The sequence below is a fragment of the Rhinopithecus bieti genome, unplaced genomic scaffold (genome assembly GCF_001698545.2).
Source record: "Rhinopithecus bieti isolate Rb0 unplaced genomic scaffold, ASM169854v2 scaffold_33302, whole genome shotgun sequence".
Lineage (NCBI taxonomy): Eukaryota > Metazoa > Chordata > Mammalia > Primates > Cercopithecidae > Rhinopithecus > Rhinopithecus bieti.
Genome location: NW_016814366.1, coordinates 1,527,388 through 1,547,599, shown reverse-complemented (window position 1 = coordinate 1,547,599; position 20,212 = coordinate 1,527,388). Strand labels below are relative to the sequence as shown.

The 20,212-nt window shown below is 39.3% G+C and overlaps 1 protein-coding gene across 4 annotated transcripts in view; it reads left to right on the top strand.

The window, feature by feature from the left end:
- Nucleotides 1–12,677, top strand: part of YAP1 (Yes1 associated transcriptional regulator) — a 122,776-nt gene extending 110,099 nt beyond the window's left edge. The window contains exons 6-8 of one of the 4 annotated variants that reach the window (XM_017850110.1): nt 2,884–3,014; nt 6,737–6,849; nt 8,960–12,677. In XM_017850110.1, coding sequence (XP_017705599.1) covers nt 2,884–3,014; nt 6,737–6,849; nt 8,960–9,198 — 483 coding nt within the window. In that variant the 3' untranslated portion in view covers nt 9,199–12,677. The remainder of the gene's footprint in view (nt 1–2,883; nt 3,015–6,736; nt 6,850–8,959) is intronic. The other 3 variants (XM_017850112.1, XM_017850111.1, XM_017850114.1) reach the window with 3 other exon arrangements.
- Nucleotides 12,678–20,212: the final 7,535 nt, after the last annotated feature.

The following is a 20,212-nucleotide window of genomic DNA, read 5'->3' as shown; positions in this document are numbered from 1 at the left end:
TTTTTTTTTTTTTTTTTTCCTTTTCCCTTAGCATTTCTCAGCAATCTCAGTATAAAAACGGAACAAACACACTTTGGCATTGCTTTGGGGTTAGGATTTGCTGGGCTGAGTTAAAATTATATGTACATCAGGAATCTAAAAGGTGCTTATGCTGTTTTGAATGATCAGTCCTGAATTCAAGCTTGTAGGGAAGGAGGAAAAAAAAATAAGATACCAAAAGAGAGCCAATAGACTAAAATAGTAAGGAGAGATGGGTCTGGAGTCTCTGAGGTTGGAGGGCGGGTAGAGTGGACATGAGTTTATGCAGGAACTGGTTAGAAAAAATGTGGTGAGAAAGTAGGGTAAGTGCATGTAAGATTTTTGGGAGAGAAGTTTCTAAGCCAGTTCCAGGGTATGACTGACAGAATTAATGATTGAAATACAGTGATGAAGTGGTCAGTATCATTTCAGTGTAAAGGCGATCCCGGCATTTCAACAATGGGTTATTATATGGGTTTTATGTGTGGATGTCATAATTCCCATGTGATAAATGCAGTTGGAATGAAGTGAAACGCTGATCGTCGTCTCAGAACATGACTTAAGATTTTAGAATTGGTTTGGTTTCAAATAACAGGATCTTAGTGGCTGTGCAATGGGTGATTGAGTGGGGTGGAGATGAAGGTCACTGGAATCCAGAACATTCAGGAAGCTGTCAGGTTTAAGTGAATTGTCCATTTAATACTGAAGCATGTTGAGGCATAGAGAATACTTGGAGTGGCAAGAGACTTTGACCAGGCTCCAGAATTCTCCCGTATATAAGATGGAGTAACGAAGAGATCAGTACATTTGAGTGCAAGAAGCTGTTTGCCTTGCAGGGAAGATGGGCAAACAATTTTGGCATTTGGCCAAGACCCTAGGTCCCCTCTCAGGACATTGGGGATTGTTTTTTTAATGTATAGGATTGAAAAGAAAAGGAATTTTATTGATACTGTTAACAAAATATTAAATAGAAATTTGTGATATAATGTGCTTCTTTTTAATGTATAAATAACAAGATCTAAAGCTAGGTGCAGTGGCTTACTTACACTTGTAATCCCAGCACTTTGGGCAGCTGAGGCAGGTAGATCATCTGAGCCTGGGAGGTTGAGACCAGCTGGGCAACAAGCCAAAACCCTGTCTCTACAAAAATACAAAAAATTAGCTTGGTATGGTGGTGTGCCCCTGTGGCTGTAGCTACTCATGAGGCTGAGGCAGGAGGATTACTTGAGCCTGGAAGGTCAAGGCTGCAGTGAGCTATGATTGCACCACTGCATTCCAGATTGGGTGACAGAGTGAGACCCTGTCTCAAAAAGATTGGAAAAAAAAAATCTAGAAGCACATCTTATAACATAACCACTGTAACATTGAAATAGCACTGATCATAAATGGTATTTTAAAATATTTGCAGCAACTATGATGTGATACGAAAACATCTTTATGTTCTATTGGTGAAAAGTTAGGTACAGTGAATACTAATGGTACATACTACATTGGAGAAAATGTTGATAAAGTTAGCAAAAATTAATGTATAATTCTTTTTTTTAACCCCATCCAATTTTACCCCACTTCAGAGACTGAATTCTGTTATGGTCCACTGGTTAAGCAACTCTGGTTTAAAGGATGGTATATCCAGAAGGCATAAACCTAAAGAAAAATAAGTGGTATTTGCATGCAGGAGAATTGTAGCTGAGCAGTGGCAGCGTAGAGCTAGGAGAAGCTTTCCATACTTCAGGACCCCATGGCTATTGTGGAGGGGAGGGCTGGAGATGGTGGGGCTGTGCCTCAGTGAGCAGACTTGACTCAGAAAGCTGTGTGGAAGGATGAGGGAGTTAGGCCAGTATCCTTTGTGATAAGAAACTGTATGTATCCCAAATCAAACCCAAAAAGTAGAAGGAAAGGAAGCTGATAGTAAGATGTTGTTTACGATAGGTGATTCTTAGGAGGGTAAGAAACAGTGAACAGATAGAGAAAAAAGACAAGAGTAGTAATGAGGGTGCTACAGTGAGATGGGTCACAGTGAGATGAACCGTTTTTGAGGTCCTAGGCAAATACAGGCTGAAACCTGGGATGTTTGGAAACCCATGAAGGCAGGCCTTCTGGAACCATCAGAGTAGCAGCCCACAGCCTTTGCTCAGGCTTCCAGGGAGAATCCTGCTGAGAAATTGTTGGATGTCCCTGAAGACATTTTACCCCATTTTAAATGTTTGTGGTGGAGAAGCCTTGGGCTTGTGTTTTTACTTCTGATGTCTTTTTTTCATTTTCCTCCTCTCTCCCTGCTAGAGAATAGAACATATTCTATCCAGCTCAGGATAGAAAAACCTGAAGTCAGAATGAGACATTTAATAGCAAAGTGTGAAATAGTGTTGGGGATTGGGGAAGGATTGATATCTTCTAGTAAAATCATCAGATGCTATTCTTGCTACTTTTTTTTTTTTTTTTCTCCTGTGGGTTCCAAACACAAAACCATATGAGAGTTGGTGAGTAAAAACAAACTTTAAGAATTACATTTTAAAGGCCAGACTTGCCATTCTATAATAACCCAAAGGAGGATTTGGGAGTGTCTTGCCACAGTAAGGAAAATAACAAAATGAAAACAAAGTAGCAAAATGTATATAGGGGAGTGGGGGGATTAATATAACTAGACAGACTTTAAATATATGTAACTTAATTTTTAGTCATTTGAAATGGATAGAAGAATTAGGTCATTTTGATTGGGGAATGTATTAACTTTAAACTAGATGCTTTTAATCTGTTTTTAATCTGTCTGCACGGTTACTCTGATGAACGTTTTATTTCTTTAAACCTAACATTAAATATGTTAATCAGTAGATTGATTCTCTTTGGCTTTGCTTTATTTTTAATTAGGAATTAGCACTGCGTAGCCAGTTACCAACACTGGAGCAGGATGGTGGGACTCAAAATCCAGTGTCTTCTCCCGGGATGTCTCAGGAATTGAGAACAATGACGACCAATAGCTCAGATCCTTTCCTTAACAGGTTAGTGAAAGTTGCTACTGATGAATGTCTGAAAAGGATCATTGCTTTAAAATCATTCTGCTTAGTGCTTGTAATAGTTATTTGGAACATCTGTGTGGGCCAAAAACCATAGCTGTAAATGAATCTCTCTGTAAATGGCAAGTACATGCAGAGGTGAGGATTAAAAGTTGTCTCCTGTGAGAGGAAGTGAGCTGTTCAGACTTGTACAAGGGATACTTACTCAAAGTCACAACGTGTTTGCTTCTGCCTATACTGTTGACTAACAGTTACTTAAAATTACAGAATCATGAAGGAACATGTGAATGCCTTTCTGTGAAAGCAAATGAATTGCATGTTAAACCTATTTAGGATTGCATTGTAAGGATCACTGGAAGGAATTTTCCACATAGCTATTCAACCTAAAATGTTTTACCCAGCAGCACTGTAAGGCCTCATGTTCTTACGGGCTATAGTCCAAGGAGATAAAGTGTAAGGTTGTGCCTCTTTCAAAAATGCATTAAGATTAACGGCAGTATTTGAAAATAACATAGCTTAGGAATGCTTCTTAGTGAGTTACCACAAATCCTGGGTTTCAGACAGATTGCAATATTATATAAACTGCCATTTTGAAGTCTGTAAGCTGAAACAGGTCATATTCTTTGCCTAGGAAGTCGTTTAAGATTAAGATTTAACTAAAATTAATTCTTCTAGGTTGTAAAATATCTGTGGAGTTTCAAACTTTTTAAAATATGGGAATACTTTGCACTTTGGATTCCTTTTCTAATCGATTTAAATAACACACTTTCTTAAACACCTAAAGGTATTTTGCGCTAGGAAAACTATTACATCACCTTTTCAGTTCTCACCAATTAAATTGGAAACTTAGTAATTCCAAGAGAAAATATCTTACCCTGCTAAAAATATTTAGTGCAATAGAATTCACCATTTACTCAGTTTTTAAGGTTAGTGCTGGTGGCCTAGTTGGAAGGTTTGATTTTGAAGGCCACCTAAAATGTATTTTAAGTTTGTATTTACTCTTCTGACAGTTCTGTCTAAAAGTAGGTGTATTTATATAAGATTATAGTTCTAGACTTAAACTGAGGCTAATTAAGAGAGGCATAGCCTCAAAACTTTTTTTCCAACAAGGAAAATTTCATCTCCTGTCTTATTGAAGGACCTATATTAATCCCAGGGATAAAATTAGACCATTTTAAAATGGATAGGCTGCATATCCTTCTGAAAGTCACTTATGAAGTTTTTTTTCTTAAAACTTTTGATGAGAGCTGGGCTACAATTTGAGATTCTATTTTCTGGGAAGATCAGAGTGGCAGACAATCAGCGTTACTAATCTAAGGGCAGAATTATATATGCATTATCTGCAGTACCCCCAGTTTCTAATAATAACGTACATCTGACTTTGACTTTTTTTTGTTCTTAAAAAAAAAAAAAAAAAAAAAACTCTTGGCTATGGTGCCTGTAATCCCAGCACTTTGGGAGCCGAGGCGGGTGGACCACCACCTGGGTTAAGGAGTTCAAGACCAGCCTGACCAACATGGTGAAACCCCGTCTTTACTAAATACAAAATTAGCTGGGCGTGGTCACGCATGCCCATCATCCCAGCTACTCGAGAGGCTGAGGCAGGAGAATCACTTGAACCCAGGAAGCGGAGGTTGCGGTGAGCCAAGATCATGCCATTGCACTCCAGCCTGGGCAACAAGAGTGAAACTTCGTCTCAAAAACAAAAAGACAAACAAAAAAAAACCTCTTGATGGTTTTTCTCTTGTTTACTATTTGATTTATATATATTCCTTAAGCTCTAAATACTTTTTCCCCCAACTTGCCATAGCATTGACTCTTAGTAGTAATGCAAACTTCCCTTTTACTTTTGAGATCCCTCAAAGCTCACTCAGATGTCCCCCTCCATGAAACCTTTACCCTTTATTTTCAAGCTCCCTGTTTGTTCTGAAAGTACTGTGCTTACATAGTTCATATAGCCCCTGTATATGATTCAGTAGTATATTTGTTCATTTCCCTCCTTGAAGTTGTAAGTCTCTCACAAAACATTGTTTGTAGGTGGTGGTGGTTGTTAACCTCATTATCCTCAAAGCCTAGTCTAATGCCTGTCATGTAGTAGCAGATGCTCAGTGAATGTTTATTGAATGAGTGGAGCCTGTAGGAGGTGAGGTTCTGCAGGGAGCAGTTCTTTGCCAGGAAAATGGCCCTGTAAACTCTGTCCTCAGGAATGCCCATGTGCTTCCCCTGTGGTTTGGAATGAACTCTGCACAACTCTGTAAGTTCAGCTATTCAGTAATAGACTAAAATGTCTGATGTGTGTACCATGCTTAGCAGCCGAATAGAGTGATGACTAGGACCAGGCTCTTGTCCCAGATCAGGGCAGGCAAAATACAAACAAACCACATCCTGAGGCCTTCTCATCCGTGGCTGCATTGTATATCAATGGTCTCAGAGGCAAATATGTGTTTTCTTGGATCTGTGTGAAGCTTTTGAGCATTGGCAAAATCTGGCAGAAGCAATAGAGTAAACCAGTGATTGCAGTATATAGAATGAGGGGAGAGAGAGAACAAGGCAAATGCATTGCATCATTTAGGGAAGGCAGTTGGGGTACTGACTGAGCTTGTAGCCTTGAGCAGTTGTTAAACTTGTTTTTATTTTTTAACTTTTATGTAAGTTAAATAACTGCTTATTAAATGTACAAGCTGTAGAGAAAGTTAAAGTTCACACTCATGTACACAGACCATTGAAGAATAGCAGCTGCCTTGATTTTATGCTTTTCTCCAAGATTTTCTAGAGTTAGTAGAACTGAGAATTTTCCAGAGTTAGTAGAACTCAGTGAATGCCTGCTGATGTCTAGATGCTACTAGCTTAGGAGAGTGTTCTATTTATCAGAGTAATGGATATTTACCATACTCGAATGTAAATCTGGGAAACCTTAACTTAGTCTAAAGTGAAAATCTGTGTCGGGTCATTTTATTTTCAAGGGATGTGCCTTGCAGTTTTCTGTTTTGCTCTTTCCTTTAACTGGAGCTATATGATCTCCTGTTTCCTTTCGTACTGAAGTGTTTGAGGCTTTTTCCTCCCCTGCCCAAACACAGAAGCAAGGAGATGAAGCCATGAGTATTCTTATCTTATCAGCAGTGACTCATCTATTTTGGCTCAGTCCTAAAAGGAATTCTGGTGGTTTATTTGGGGTTGATTTTTCCTTGGCTTATGTTTTCTGCACAAGAGCTAGGAATTTAACTTGAATCTAGTGCAGACCTGTCTCCTCGCCCACCTGGAGTTTGTGTTTTGACCTCTCTGTCTGTGCCACCACCACCTGGAGAATTGAGACCTTGGGACAAGTAAGTTGTGTGGGTTCCTCCCCACCTCCAGATTCAAATGGTATTACAGAGAGGAGAATACTCATGCAGAGAATTGTCTGCCAGCCAGGAAAACTAACTGAGGGTATCTTTTTTTGTCCCTTATTGTCACCAAGCACAGAACCTTAGGAGAAATCTTGGCTCCTTAGGGCTGCCAGCTTCAATTAGGATTAACTTGTCTATTTCACTTCATAGCACAAGCCCTGTCTACGGCCCTGAGGGAGGGGCTTGTTTCAGACATTGCAGAGCAGGAATTTTCACTAATCCTCTTTGAGAATTATGTTGGTACTCAGCAGGTGTTTATTTTTACCTTGAATTGATTTTTAAAATTTTTTGTGTTGGTCTTTAACTGTCATGTTTTTGTAGTGGCACCTATCACTCTCGAGATGAGAGTACAGACAGTGGACTAAGCATGAGCAGCTACAGTGTCCCTCGCACCCCAGATGACTTCCTGAACAGCGTTGATGAGATGGATACAGGTTGGTATTCTTTATTCCTCTTAGTAACCTGACTTACAGTCGGATATGTTATCAGCAGGTCTAATAAGGTATTGTAAGCAAGATTATTCAGAAGAAAACCAATTAAAATCCTGTAAATTCGAATTAAATTGAGCCTGCTTTGTCTCTATATGGTGATTTGTAACTGGTATTTTCCTAGTTTAAAAAAAAATATATCATGAATTGGCCGGGTGCAGTGACTCATGCCTGTAACGCCAGCATTTTGGGAGGCCAAAGTAGGCGTATTGCTTGAGCCCAGGAGTTCAAGACCAGTCTGGGCAACATGGTGAAACCCCATCTCTACAAAAAAATACAAAAATAAGCCCAGTGTTGTAGTACGTGCCTGTAGTCCCAGCTACTCAGGAGGCTGAGGTGGGAGGATGGATTGAGCCCCGGTGATCACACCACTGCACTCCAGTTTGGGTGACAGAATGAGACCCCTTCTCAAAAATAAAAAAAAATCATAAATTGGATATATCAGCTCTATTTGAATAAAACTCTGGCAACATGACTTATGTTAGTTAGCATGTTGATCTTAATTGGCAAGACAAACTGAAGAGCCTGTTAGAACATCTCTCTCCTTATTATAGATTTGTGTCCTTAATTTTGAGAAATGTCTACATGTAATTCAGTGTTTGTCTTCATCTTTTCTCTAAGAGTTTTTGGTTCACCTTAGGTGTTACGGGGCTTAGGAAACCAGATGGGAAAGACTAGGAGGTGGGGCCCACTTACTTTATTAGAATAGTTGCAGAAGGCCAGGTGCGGTGACTTACACCTGTAATCCCAGCACTTTGGGAGGCCAAGGTGGCCAGATCACCTGAGGTCAGGAGTTTAAGACCAGTCTGTCCAACATGGTGAAACCCTGTCTCTACTAAAAATACATAAATTAGCCATGTGTGGTGGTGTGCGCCTGTAATCCCAGCTACTCAGGAGACTGAGGCAGGAGAATCATTTGAACCCAGGAGGCGGAGGTTGCAGTGAGCCAAGATCACACCACTGTACTCCAGCCTGGGTGATGGAGCAAGACTTTGTCTCAAAAAAAAAAGGAATAATTACAGGGGTCTTGCAGGAGCTAAGAAATACCTGCCTCACAGGGGTTATTAAGGAAGCATTTCTCCTGTGGCTTACCTGGCAACAATTGCCTTAAACTTGACAACTGCCAGACTGCATGAATTGGCAGGGAAATGAAGCTGTTCTTTAGCTACCAACTCTTTCGCTGACTACTTCTCTTCTGAAAGTGTTTAGCAAGGCTTTTGTGCCTGTACTCATCCAGCTCCTGGCTTTGATGCTTTCTAGAATCCGCACTACCCCCTCCTCTCTGCTTACCTAGATTTTAAATCATCCTTAGGAGCCACTTCAAACCCATTTCACACACAACACCTTTACTTACTCCTCTAATCTGTATTTCTCTCTTCTCTAGACCCCTATAGCACTTAGTGGTTTATATTAGTTTTTCTGAAAGTATGTTCTATTGAAGCTCTGAGGAATGTTAATGTTGTCATATGCAAAAAAGGCTTTGTGGCCGAGTAAGTTTGGGAAACCTAGAAGCAAGGCTAAGAAGATGTATTTCTTCAAAGCCCTCTGGGAAGCTTGTTTTGCTGTTATGAAGGTGCATTTCCTAAGGGTGGAATAAAGTATTCATGCAGTCCTTTTATTTTAATGTTTCCCAAAGTGTTTTTAAGACCCAGGAAGTTCTATACCACTCGTTTTTATGTTTAGTCTTATTATGGTGGTGCTTATCTGGAAGACAGGGTAGTGATGCTGTTGTGTTGTGTTCTTGTTCTCTCTCTCCCTGCTGCATATAATTTTTCAAGGACTTTTTTATTTTTTTAATGACTCCCTTTAGTGCTCAGCACATAATAGCAATCGAGCTGTTATTGGATATCTGAACAAATGTTGAAGCAAAAGTAAACTCGGCATTGTTATTTTGTTATCTGTGAGTTGTTTGATCTGATACAAATTCTAGGTATCAGTTTAGGTCAGTCAGGAGCGCTTTTCTTTCCCTGTGCATTTCTGTATGCTCATAGGATACAGCCCTGATGTTAGCTTTTCAAAAAGGACTTCGTTATCTCTCTGTGTGTGTTTCCACTAGGTGATACTATCAACCAAAGCACCCTGCCCTCACAGCAGAACCGTTTCCCAGACTACCTTGAAGCCATTCCTGGGACAAATGTGGACCTTGGAACACTGGAAGGAGATGGAATGAACATAGAAGGAGAGGAGTTGATGCCAAGTCTGCAGGAAGCTTTGAGTTCTGACATCCTTAATGACATGGAGTCTGTTTTGGCTGCCACCAAGCTAGATAAAGAAAGCTTTCTTACATGGTTATAGAGCCCTCAGGCAGACTGAATTCTAAATCTGTGAAGGATCTAACGAGACATATGCACCTGAAATTTCCATAAGCCAGTTGCAGTTTTCTGGCTAATACAGAAAAAGATGAACAAACGTCCAGCAAGATACTTTAATCCTCTATTTTGCTCTTCCTTGTCCATTGCTGCTGTTAATATATTGCTGACCTCTTTCACAGTTGGCTCTAAAGAATCAAAAAAAAGAAAAAAACTTTTTGTTTCTTTTGCTATTATAACTACTGTTCATTTTGGGGGCTGGGGGAAGTGAGCCTGTTTGGATGATGGATGCCATTCCTTTTGCCCAGTTAAATGTTCACCAGTCATTTTAACTAAATACTCAGACTTAGAAGTCAGATGCTTTATGTCACAGCATTTAGTTTGCTCACCATTTGTTTCTTCAGCTGCCTTTGGCCAGTGGAAAAACATGATTTACTGGTCTGACAAGCCAAAAATGTTCTATCTGATATTAAATACTTAATGCTGATTTGAAGAGATAGCTGAAACCAAGGCTGAAGACTGTTTTACTTTCAGTATTTTCCTTTCCTCCTAGTGCTATCATTAGTCACATAGTGACCTTGATTTTATTTTAGGAGCTTATAAGGCATGAGACAATTTCCATAGAAATATATTAATTATTGCCACATACTCTAGTATAGATTTTGGTGGATAATTTTGTGGGTGTGCATTTTGTTTTGTTGGGGTTTTTTTTTGGCGGGGCGGTGGGGAGTGTCGATTGGTTGGTTTTGTCGGAACCTAGGCAAATGACCATATTAGTGAATCTGTTCATAGTTGTAGCTGGGGACGGTTATTATAGTTGTTTTGGTAAAATCTTCATTTCCTGGTTTTTTTTACCACCTTATTTAAATCTTGATTATCTGCTCTCTCTTTTATATACATAGACACACCCAAACGTAACATTTATAATAGTGTGGTAGTGGAATGTATCCTTTTTTTAGGTTTCCCTACTTTCCAGTTAATTTTTAAAATGGTAGCGCTTTGTATGCATTTAGAATACGTGACTAGTAGTTTATATTTCACTGGTAGTTTAAATCTGGTTGGGGCAGTCTGCAGATGTTTGAAGTAGTTTAGTGTTCTAGAAAGAGATATTACTATGGATAGTTCTAGGGGAGTGCTCCACGCCCTCTGGGCATACGATAGATATTATCTGATGAATTGGAAAGGAGCAAACCAGAAATGGCTTTATTTTATCCCTTGGACTCCCTTGGACTAATTGACTCCCTTGGACTAATTTTTAAGTCTCGGTTGGAAATCACTGAGTAGGTTCATAATGTGCTTGACAAATAAGCTTTATAGTGGTTTACCTTCATTTAGCTTTGAAAGTTTACCTTTACCTTAGTTTTGGAAGTAAATTCTAGTTTGTAGTTCTCATTTGTAATGAACACATTAACGACTAGATTAAAATATTGCCTTCAAGATTGTTCTTACTTATAAGACTTGCTCCTACTTCTATGCTGAAAATTGACCCTGGATAGAATTATAAGGTCATGAGTTAGCTGGAAAAGTGATCAGATTAATAAATGTATATTGGTAGTTGAATTTAGCAAAGAAATAGAGATAATCATGATTATACCTTTATTTTACAGGAAGAGATGATGTAACTAGAGTATGTGTCTACAGGAGTAATAATGGTTTCCAAAGAGTATTTTTTAAAGGAACAAAATGAGCATGAATTAACTCTTCAGTATAAGCTATGAAGTAATAGTTGGTTGTGAATTAAAGTGGCACCAGCTAGCACCTCTATGTTTTAAGGGTCTTTCAATGTTTCTAGAATAAGCCCTTATTTTCAAGGGTTTATAACAGGCATAAAATCTCTTCTCCTGGCAAAAGCTGCTATGAAAAGCCTCAGCTTGGGAAGATAGATTTTTTCCCCCCAATTACAAAATCTAAGTATTTTGGCCCTTCAATTTGGAGGAGTGTAAAAGTTGGAAGTAAGAAGTTTTATTTTAAGTACTTTCAGTGCTCAAAAAAAATGCAATCACTGTGTTGTATATAATAGTTCATAGGTTGATCACTGAATAATTGACTCTAAGGCTTTTATTAAGAAAACAGCAGAAAGATTAAATCTTGCATTAAGTCTGGGGGGAAATGGCGACTGCAGATGGAGTTTTAGAGTAGTAATGAAATTCTACCTAGAATGCAAAATTGGGTATATGAATTATATAGCATGTTGTTGGGATTTTTTTTAATGTGCAGAAGATCAAAGCTACTTGGAAGGAGTGCCTATAATTTGCCAGTAGCCACAAATTAAGATTATATCTTATATATCAGCAGAGTAGCTTTAGCTTAGGGGGAGGGTGGGAAACTTTGCAGGGTTGTGAAGATTTAGGGGGACCTTGATAGAGAACTTGATAAACTTCTTTCTCTTTAATAAAGACTTGTCTTACACCTTACTGCCATTAAAGGCAGCTGTTCCTAGAATTTCAATCACTTAAGTACACCCACAACACAATAATATGGAGGTCTTCATTTCCCCTCGACTTTAATTTGCCCAGTTATACCTCAGTGTTGGAGCAGTACTGTGATACCTGGCACAGTGCTTTGATCTTATGATGCCCTCTGTACTGACCTGAAGGAGACCTAAGAGTCCTTTCCCTTTTTGAGTTTGAATCATAGTCTTGATGTGGTCTCTTGTTTTATGTTCTTGTTCCTAATGTAAAAGTGCTTAACTGCTTCTTGGTTGTATTGGGTAGCATTGGGATAAGATTTTAACTGGGTATTCTTGAATTGCTTTTACAATAAACCAATTTTATAATCTTTAAATTTATCAGCTTTTTACATTTGTGTTCTTTTCAGTCAGGGCTTCTTAGATCTACTTATGGTTGATGGAGCACATTGATTTGGAGTTTCAGATCTTCCAAAGCACTATATGTTGTAATAACTATTTTCTAAATATAGTGCCTTTAAAGGAAAAATGAACACAGGGAAGTGACTTTGCTACAAATAATGTTGCTGTTTTAAGTATTCATATTAAATACATGCCTTCTATATGGAACATGGGAGAAAGACTGAAAAATAACAGTAATTGTGTAATTCAGAATTCATATCAATCAGTGTTGAAACTCAAACATTGCAAAAGTGGGTGGCAATATTCAGTGCTTAACAATTTTATAGCGTTGGTACATCTGAGAAATGAGTATTCAGGTGGATTTTATCCTTGCAAGCATGTTTTTATAAGAATTGTGGGTGTGCCTATCATAACAATTGTTTTCTGTATCTTGAAAAGTATTCTCCACATTTTAAATGTTTTATATTAGAGAATTCTTTAATGCACACTTGTCAAATATATATATATAGTACCAATGTTACCTGTTTATTTTTTGTTTTAGATGTAAGAGCATGCTCATATGTTAGGTACTTACATAAATTGTTACATTATTTTTTCTTATGTAATACCTTTTTATTTGTTTATGTGGTTCAAATATATTCTTTCCTTAAACTCTTCTTCGTTGTTTTTAACAATTGATATTTAAAACTTTTTTTTTTTGGCTTCTTAATGGTCTTCGAATAGAACAAGAACTGGAAATAAAAGGTGATCGGGGAAGACAGGTAAAACTTAAGGTTCGTTTTGCTTTAAGTTAGGCTTGGCATTTGGAGCTTTTGAAGTATGGATATATACAATTTTTTTAACTTTGTGTTCTTCACATACACCATCCTCATCAATGGTAGTGTCTAAGCAGAATTGTGTCTGCTTCATTCTTAAATGATTTCACTACATGTGACAGCACAGGGGAAACTGAAAACATAAGAAGACAGCACTGTCTTTCAGAATGGCCTTTGGTTTTACTTATTTAATATATTCTCTCAGGCCAGGCAGGCAGATCACCTGAGGTTGGGAGTTCAAGACTGTCCTGACCAACATGGAGAAACCCCATCTCTACTAAAAATACAAAATTAGCCAGGCGTGGTGCCACATGTCTATAAACCCAGCTACTCAGGAGGCTGAGTACATATATATATATATATATTCTGTTCTATTTTGGAGGTCATGAGAGAATATATATATTAGTAAAAAGCATTACTTATTGGCTTATAAATAAAAACATTTACAAATTGAAGTGGTAGGTCTTGACCTTTCAGTAAGAAGTAGATTTGAATATCTTTAAAGATGGCTGGGCGTGGTTGCTCACGCCTGTAGTTTCAGAATTGTGAGAGGCTGAGGCGGGCGGATCACTTGAGGTCAGGAGTTCGACACCAGCCTGGTCAACATGGGGAAACCCCATCTGTACTAAAAATACAAAAATTAGCTGGGCATAGTGATGCACGCTTGCAATCCCAGCTACTTGAGAGACTGAGGCGGGAGGATCACTTGAACCCATGAGGCAGGGGCTGCAGTAAGCCAAGATCACGCCACTGCACTCCAGCCTGGGTGACACAGTGAGACTCCATCTCAAAAAAACAAAAAAAAAAGATACCTGTGTTTGTGTGTATAATAGCTTCGGTTATTGACACATCTATTTTGGTGAGGCAAATCTGAAAATGCTTCATATTTTACAATATATAATTTCTTTATGTTAGAACACTAATTTTGTGTAGCTTGAAATTATTTCCTTGTTGTAGTTCAGATACAGTGGTGGTACATCTTGGCTCGAAACCATACCTTGTGTCTGTAGGCATTGTGCTTGTTGCTCTGACTTTTTGTCAGATGGTGTGAAGCCCAGTAATGTGAATCTGCCTTCATTTTGGATCTCTGAACCAGAATTGTCTTTAGTTAACTCTGAGTCTAACAGAATACTCAGAAGAATGTATTTAGATTTGGAAATAGCCTCTAACGAGAACGAGGAGGAACATTCCAGATACTTGAGAAGTATAATAGTCATACTTAAAACCTGATTTACATAATGTTTTTCTTAGACCCCAAGTTAAAGTTCAGCAGCTCAGTAAGTGAATTGCTCAGCTGCAATAAGCAAGAAAATAGTCTTCCAGAGGGAGGGAGAAAAAGAGCAATAACTAGTAATAAAAGGAAACCTAGGTGACTACTGCAGAAGTGATCGGTAGACTGGTGGGTTTTGTTTAATTCCCCAACCCAGATTTCCATTTCTGGACAGCTGAGGTTACAAAAGAAAGGCAGCCCCAAGGAGCCGATGATGTTTTCTTACCTTCTCTAATGGCAGCCAGACTCTCTCTGCTTCTGCAATCATCAGTTTTACTGACTGAAAACCTGGCTTTATTGCGGGTAAATTCCTGGCTCTGGGTTTCCACATGTGCTAATGCTGTTGGAATCAACAGTAGCTCTGGCAGGATGTCTGCCATGTCATCCCTATTCCACTTTAAACTGTTGGCACTTAGTCTTTTTTAGCCATGAGAACCTTGTGATAAACAATCTTTTCTGATTTAAATCTTAACTGCTAAATTAAAATTCAGATGAGAAGTCTGTGACATTTAATACTATAGTTTTTCCAAGTCACACATGGAATATGTTTTGCTACACTGAATACAAAAAGCTCTGACACAGGTAAAATGGATAATTTATTAACCATAAACATAGCCTTAATACTGCCACAAATGAGAACATTTGCACAAGACATTAGCAAAACAAAATGATATTGAAAAGGTATTCTGAATTAAAATCTGCCATCTTTTAACAAAAAACAAAACCCCCAAAGTGACCTGACTTATAAGCTGCCATGATCCTGTTAGAAACAAAAAACCTAGTATCTTTGCCACTGAAAGCAATTATTTGGAGACCTCTTAGAAAAGAATCTACTTCTATAAAATTTTTGAACACCTAGTCTAACTTAGAAGCAACTGTTTAACTGGTTTTTTTTGTTTGTTTGTTTGTTTGTTTGTTTGTTTTGTTTTTTTTTTTGGTTTTTGAGTCGGAGTCTCGCTCTGTTGCCCAGGCTGGAGTGCAGTAGCCAGATCTCAGCTCACTGCAAGCTCCGCCTCCCAGGTTCACGCCATTCTCCTGCCTCAGCCTCCCGGGTAGCTGGGACTACAGGCGCCCACCACCTTGCCCAGCTAGTTTTTTGTATTTTAGTAGAGACGGGGTTTCACCATGTTAGCCAGGATGGTCTCGATCTCCTGACCTCGTGATCCACCCGTCTCGGCCTCCCAAAGTGCTGGGATTACAGGCTTGAGCCACCGTGCCTGGCCTGTTTAACTGTTAAAATAAAAAAAAGAAACAAGAACTAAAGGTACTGTAACTTTGTGCAATTGGTATTGGTTTGCACTCAAGTTGGTGGATGAGGCTTGATTTTTTTGTAAAAGGAACTTTAAAAAAAAACCTTAGGTTTGTGACATACCTTTCCCCATGTTTCCTTAGGTCTTGTCCCAGGTATATTTTTTTTGTGAAATTGTAGTTTCCATGACCTTCATAGAATCTATATAAAATATGAGTTAAACTTCACCTTTTGGGTGTAATTTTATTTGGGATATTATTAGAAGCCACATCTCAGTTCCCTTTTATTTTTGTTTTATTTTATTTTTTATTTATTTATTTTTTTTTTTTTGAGATGGGGTCTCGCTCTGTCACCCAGGCTGGAGTGCAGTGGTGCAATCTCAGCTCACAGCAACCTCCACCTTCTGGGCTCAAGCACTTCCCATGCCTCAGCCTCCCAAGTAGCTTGTGCCACCCACCCAGCTAAAATTTGTATTTTTTGTAGAGACACGGGATTTCACCATGTTATCCAGGCTGGTGTGGAACTCCTGAGCTCAAGTAATCCGCCCACCTCGGCCTTCCAATCCCCTGCTGGGATTAGAGGCCTGGGCCACCATGCTGGGTCCCGCATCTCAGTTCCTTTTAAAGCATTTGTTCTGTTTCAAATCAGGTTTTTGTGTTACAGTGAATTTATACAATTAAAATGATGGCATTATGTGGCAAGTTAAAGAGAAACTAATTTTCTCAAGGATCTGGATTAAATGGCAGAATCCAAGGGAAAATCTCCTGTGTTTCAATGCTATCTCCAAGAGCTACTGAAGCCAGCTACTCAAAACTCAGCTTCAGTAGTGATGCAGCCGTTGGGAAACCTAGCTAAAGACACTTTCTCCTCCTTCAGGGAACCTCCCAGAAACTTGTATTTGGCACTTTTTTCTACTGAATAAGAGATAAGGCCGGGCGTGGTGGCTGACGCCTGTAATCCCAGCACTTTGGGAGGCCAAGGCAGGGAGATTACCTGAGGTCAGGAGTTCAAGACCAGCCTGGCCAACGTGGTGAAACCCCATATCTATTAAAAATACAAAAATTAGCTGGCCGCAGTGGCGGGCATCTGTAATCCCAGCAACTGAGGCAGGGAGAATTGCTTGAAACCAGGAGGCGGAGGTTGCGGGGAGCTGAGATCGCACCACTGCATTCCAGCCTGGGCAACAGAGCAAGACTCTCAGGAAAAAAAAAAGGAAGAGGAGGTAAGCACATCTGCAGCCAGAGTTCAGCAGAGGCATCTACCTCATGGGCTGTAGCCCAGCGGAATTTAAATGAATCTAGGATCACAACTAGGTAAGACTGATCACTTAAATGACCATGAACTAAGACCTTAGATTTTATGAGAGATACAATAAGTCATATTCAGGGGCAACCAGACTATTAGGTAATTTGAAGTCACACCACAAAAACCACATGTGCATTATCTTCCAAAGGGAGGCCATTTGCTGAGGTGTTTTGTCTCTCAGCACTAGTAAGTCTCTTGAGCCCTGTAAAATAATCCCAAATGGGACTGCCCAGCGGAGAATGTGGATTTGAGATTTATTTGTTCTTTTACAGTCCAAACCATTGAAAGAGCATAGCTTTTCTATATTCTAGGCCAAGGGAATTCTGCTATGGGAGTTTCAGAAAACCAGCATAAGCCCATTTAGTGTTCATTCAGAAAACAGCTGATGCTTCATTGAGGGGCAGCAGGCGGGGATGGGGGTGAGGGGTGCTTAACAGCCAACTCACAGCTCACCTTCGAGGCCACATCTTTATCTGGAATGCCGTGGCAAACCCGACCCCAAATTCAGGATGTTGTTGAGGACATTTTACACTGATTGGAGCTAAAACTTTGACCAAATCCCTATCAGTCTTCCAAAGTCACTGAAGAAAAATTCTCAATACCTGAACATCTCCAGTGTTCTCATAGTTCTGTTGTTCTATCCTGGTCAACATGACATATTTGAAAGGCAGATTATTCCAATTAAGTTGATGTCCCACTGCCATCACTTACTGTGGGATTAGCAATAATCTCTCAGACTTTTTCTCCATCATGGGTAAAGTGAACGTATTACAATTTACACTATCTCAGACACTGATAAAGAAGATTAAAGTGTTACAAGAGCAACTGATAAACTATTAACATTCATTAAAAGTGATACTGTATTTTAAAATCACTATGACCTTCTCTCAATATCATCTTGTTTAAAGACATAGTATTAGTGAATAATTCAAAATAGTCTTTCAAACTTGAGTAGGTCTACCCAGGGCATCTGCACAAGTACATAAGGCTCTGTCTTGTTCTGTCATTAGGATGCACACCCTCTTCAATTTTATATCTATGCTATTTTTCAGTGTTTTAATATTCTGTTATTGAGATGCTGCCACATATGACCTCCTTGTTTGATCATACCAAGATCAAATAAGACGTAATTATTACAACCTAATTGTGTGCCTCAAACCTAGGTTCACATCCCACATTATGGCTGTGAGATGACTAGAAGTTGAGGGGGTAGCCCATAACTGGAAAATACTTTCTGTATTCAAGGCTAACCGTATTCCCTGGGGCTCAAAATTGTCTTCTCAGTTATGAGCTTCCCTACCTCTGGCCCCACTGCAGGTAGGACTTTGCTCTCCACACAGAGGGAATCCTGGGAAAATTGCCACAACAATAAGACAATGCTCTAATAGGTTAGATCTTCCATCCATTTTAAAAAATCATGTACATTTGCTCAACAAGCACACTTGGAAAATATTCCAGCTTGAGTCGTAAGTGGCATGGTAACTTACTCAGGGAGCTTACCGAGAGTAAAGGTAATACTGTTAAGTGCTGAAGTTAGTTCACACAATGTACTGAGAGAGCACAGTCTGTGGGAAGATTACTTCCTCCTAGGATGATCAGGGAAAGAACTTGTACCGGTTCTATTTAAGCTGGGCATTGAGTGGTTATGACTAACCCAACAGAAGTGGTCAGTGGCAGAGAAAGCACTAGGTAAGGAAAACTAAGAATATTTGGAGGAAGGAGGAGTGTATTAATCCATTTTCACACTGCTATACAGATACTACCTGAGACCGGTAATTCACAAGCAAAAGAGGTTTAATTGACTCACAGTTCTGCATGACTGGGGAGGCCTCTGGAATTGGAAACTTACAATTATGGCAGAAGGTGAAGGGGAAGCAAGGTACATCTTACATGGCAGCAAGAGAGAGACAGAGTGCAGGGGAAACTGCCACTTTTAAAACCATCAGGTCTCATGAGAACTCCCTCACTATCATGAGAACAGCATGGGGGAAATTGCCCCCCATGATTTAAACACCTCCCACCAGGTCCCTCCTTCAACACATAGGGATTACAATTCAAGATGAGATTTGGGTGGGGACACAGAGCCAAACCATATCAGGGAGTATTATAGTTTGGCTGAGCTATAAATAAATATATAATGGATTAACTCATTCAACAAATAATTTGAGTATCTAATATGTGCCAGGAACTATTCTAGGCCCTGGGAATACAGTAAGCAACAAAACAGACAAAAATTCCTGCCCTCGTGGGGTTTACATTCTTGGCAGACCAGAACCAGGTAATGATAATTAATGTCTCAAGTGCCCATTATATGCCAGGCACTTTCCCAAGCACTTTTTTATTGACTCATTTAATCCCCACAACAATAAGGTTGGTAGTATCCTAGTTTTGCTGGTTAAAAGATAATACACATTTTTTGAAAACTTACATAGAGGTCACATATCTGAGTAGGGGGTTTCAAGAATCTGGCTCCAGAATCTGACCTATTACCACCATGTGCTGCCTATTGCTTGAATTACAGAGTGAGAACTCTGAATATCCAATGAGAATGAAGGCCTTTGAAGGTCTGTCAAACTAGAGGACAATAATAGCAAAAATTATTTCAAGTCCAGGCTATTACATCACGTTTGAGGAAATTATGATTGAACTTACCCAAAGGGTAACAAAAATGGGCTGAACACACAAATAGAGAAAAAACACAGATAGCTGCATATACCTTTCCAGACATTAACAGTGAACTCAGAGTACCTATGATTTGCTCCCATAATACTGTGGATCTGTTTTGGGTTTTTCTAACTGGCAAATGGAAGACAGGAGGAGAGGTGATTTCAAAGATGACTGAATCAGTTTCCTCAATAGTATAATTCATCTACCCATGTGGTAGGTTCTATAGAATGGAAATAACTTTGTTTTCATTTTTAAAACAGTCTCTTGCTGTTGCCCGGGCTGGAGTGCAGTGGCATTGTCACGGCTCACTGCAGCCTCAATCTCCCAGGCTCAATTGATCCTCCTGCATCAGTCTCCGAGTAGATGGGACTAAAGGCATGCGCCACCACACCTGGCTAATTTTTTTTTTTTTTTTTTTTTAGAGATGGGGTCTCACCACATTGCCCAGGCTGGTCTCAAATTCCTGGGCCCAAGCTATCCACTCACCTCGGCCTCCCAAAGTGCAGGGATTACAGGCATGAACCACCACATCTGGCAGAATGGAAATAATTTTGTGCAATTTATTGTACAGAGATAAAAATCAGGGAAGCTGCCGTCTGAGCAGATTCCTGACTTGTGAAACTTACCTAAAGAAAAACTATGGAAGATCTAAATTCATGAGGTTATCGAGCAGCTACTCAAAAGCCAAAGATGGCAAACCCATTTAGGGGTCATTGAATAGGAATGGATCAACTAAAAGGCCTGAACAAAACTGAAGTCAGAAAAGGGAAATGCTTTGGCCAGTCTAGATTTTCTGTTTAGTCATATTTGTCACTGTTTGCTAGGTGCTTTCAATAAATACTTGAGCACCCACTACATGTCAAGCATTGGGCTAGGCCTGGAAAT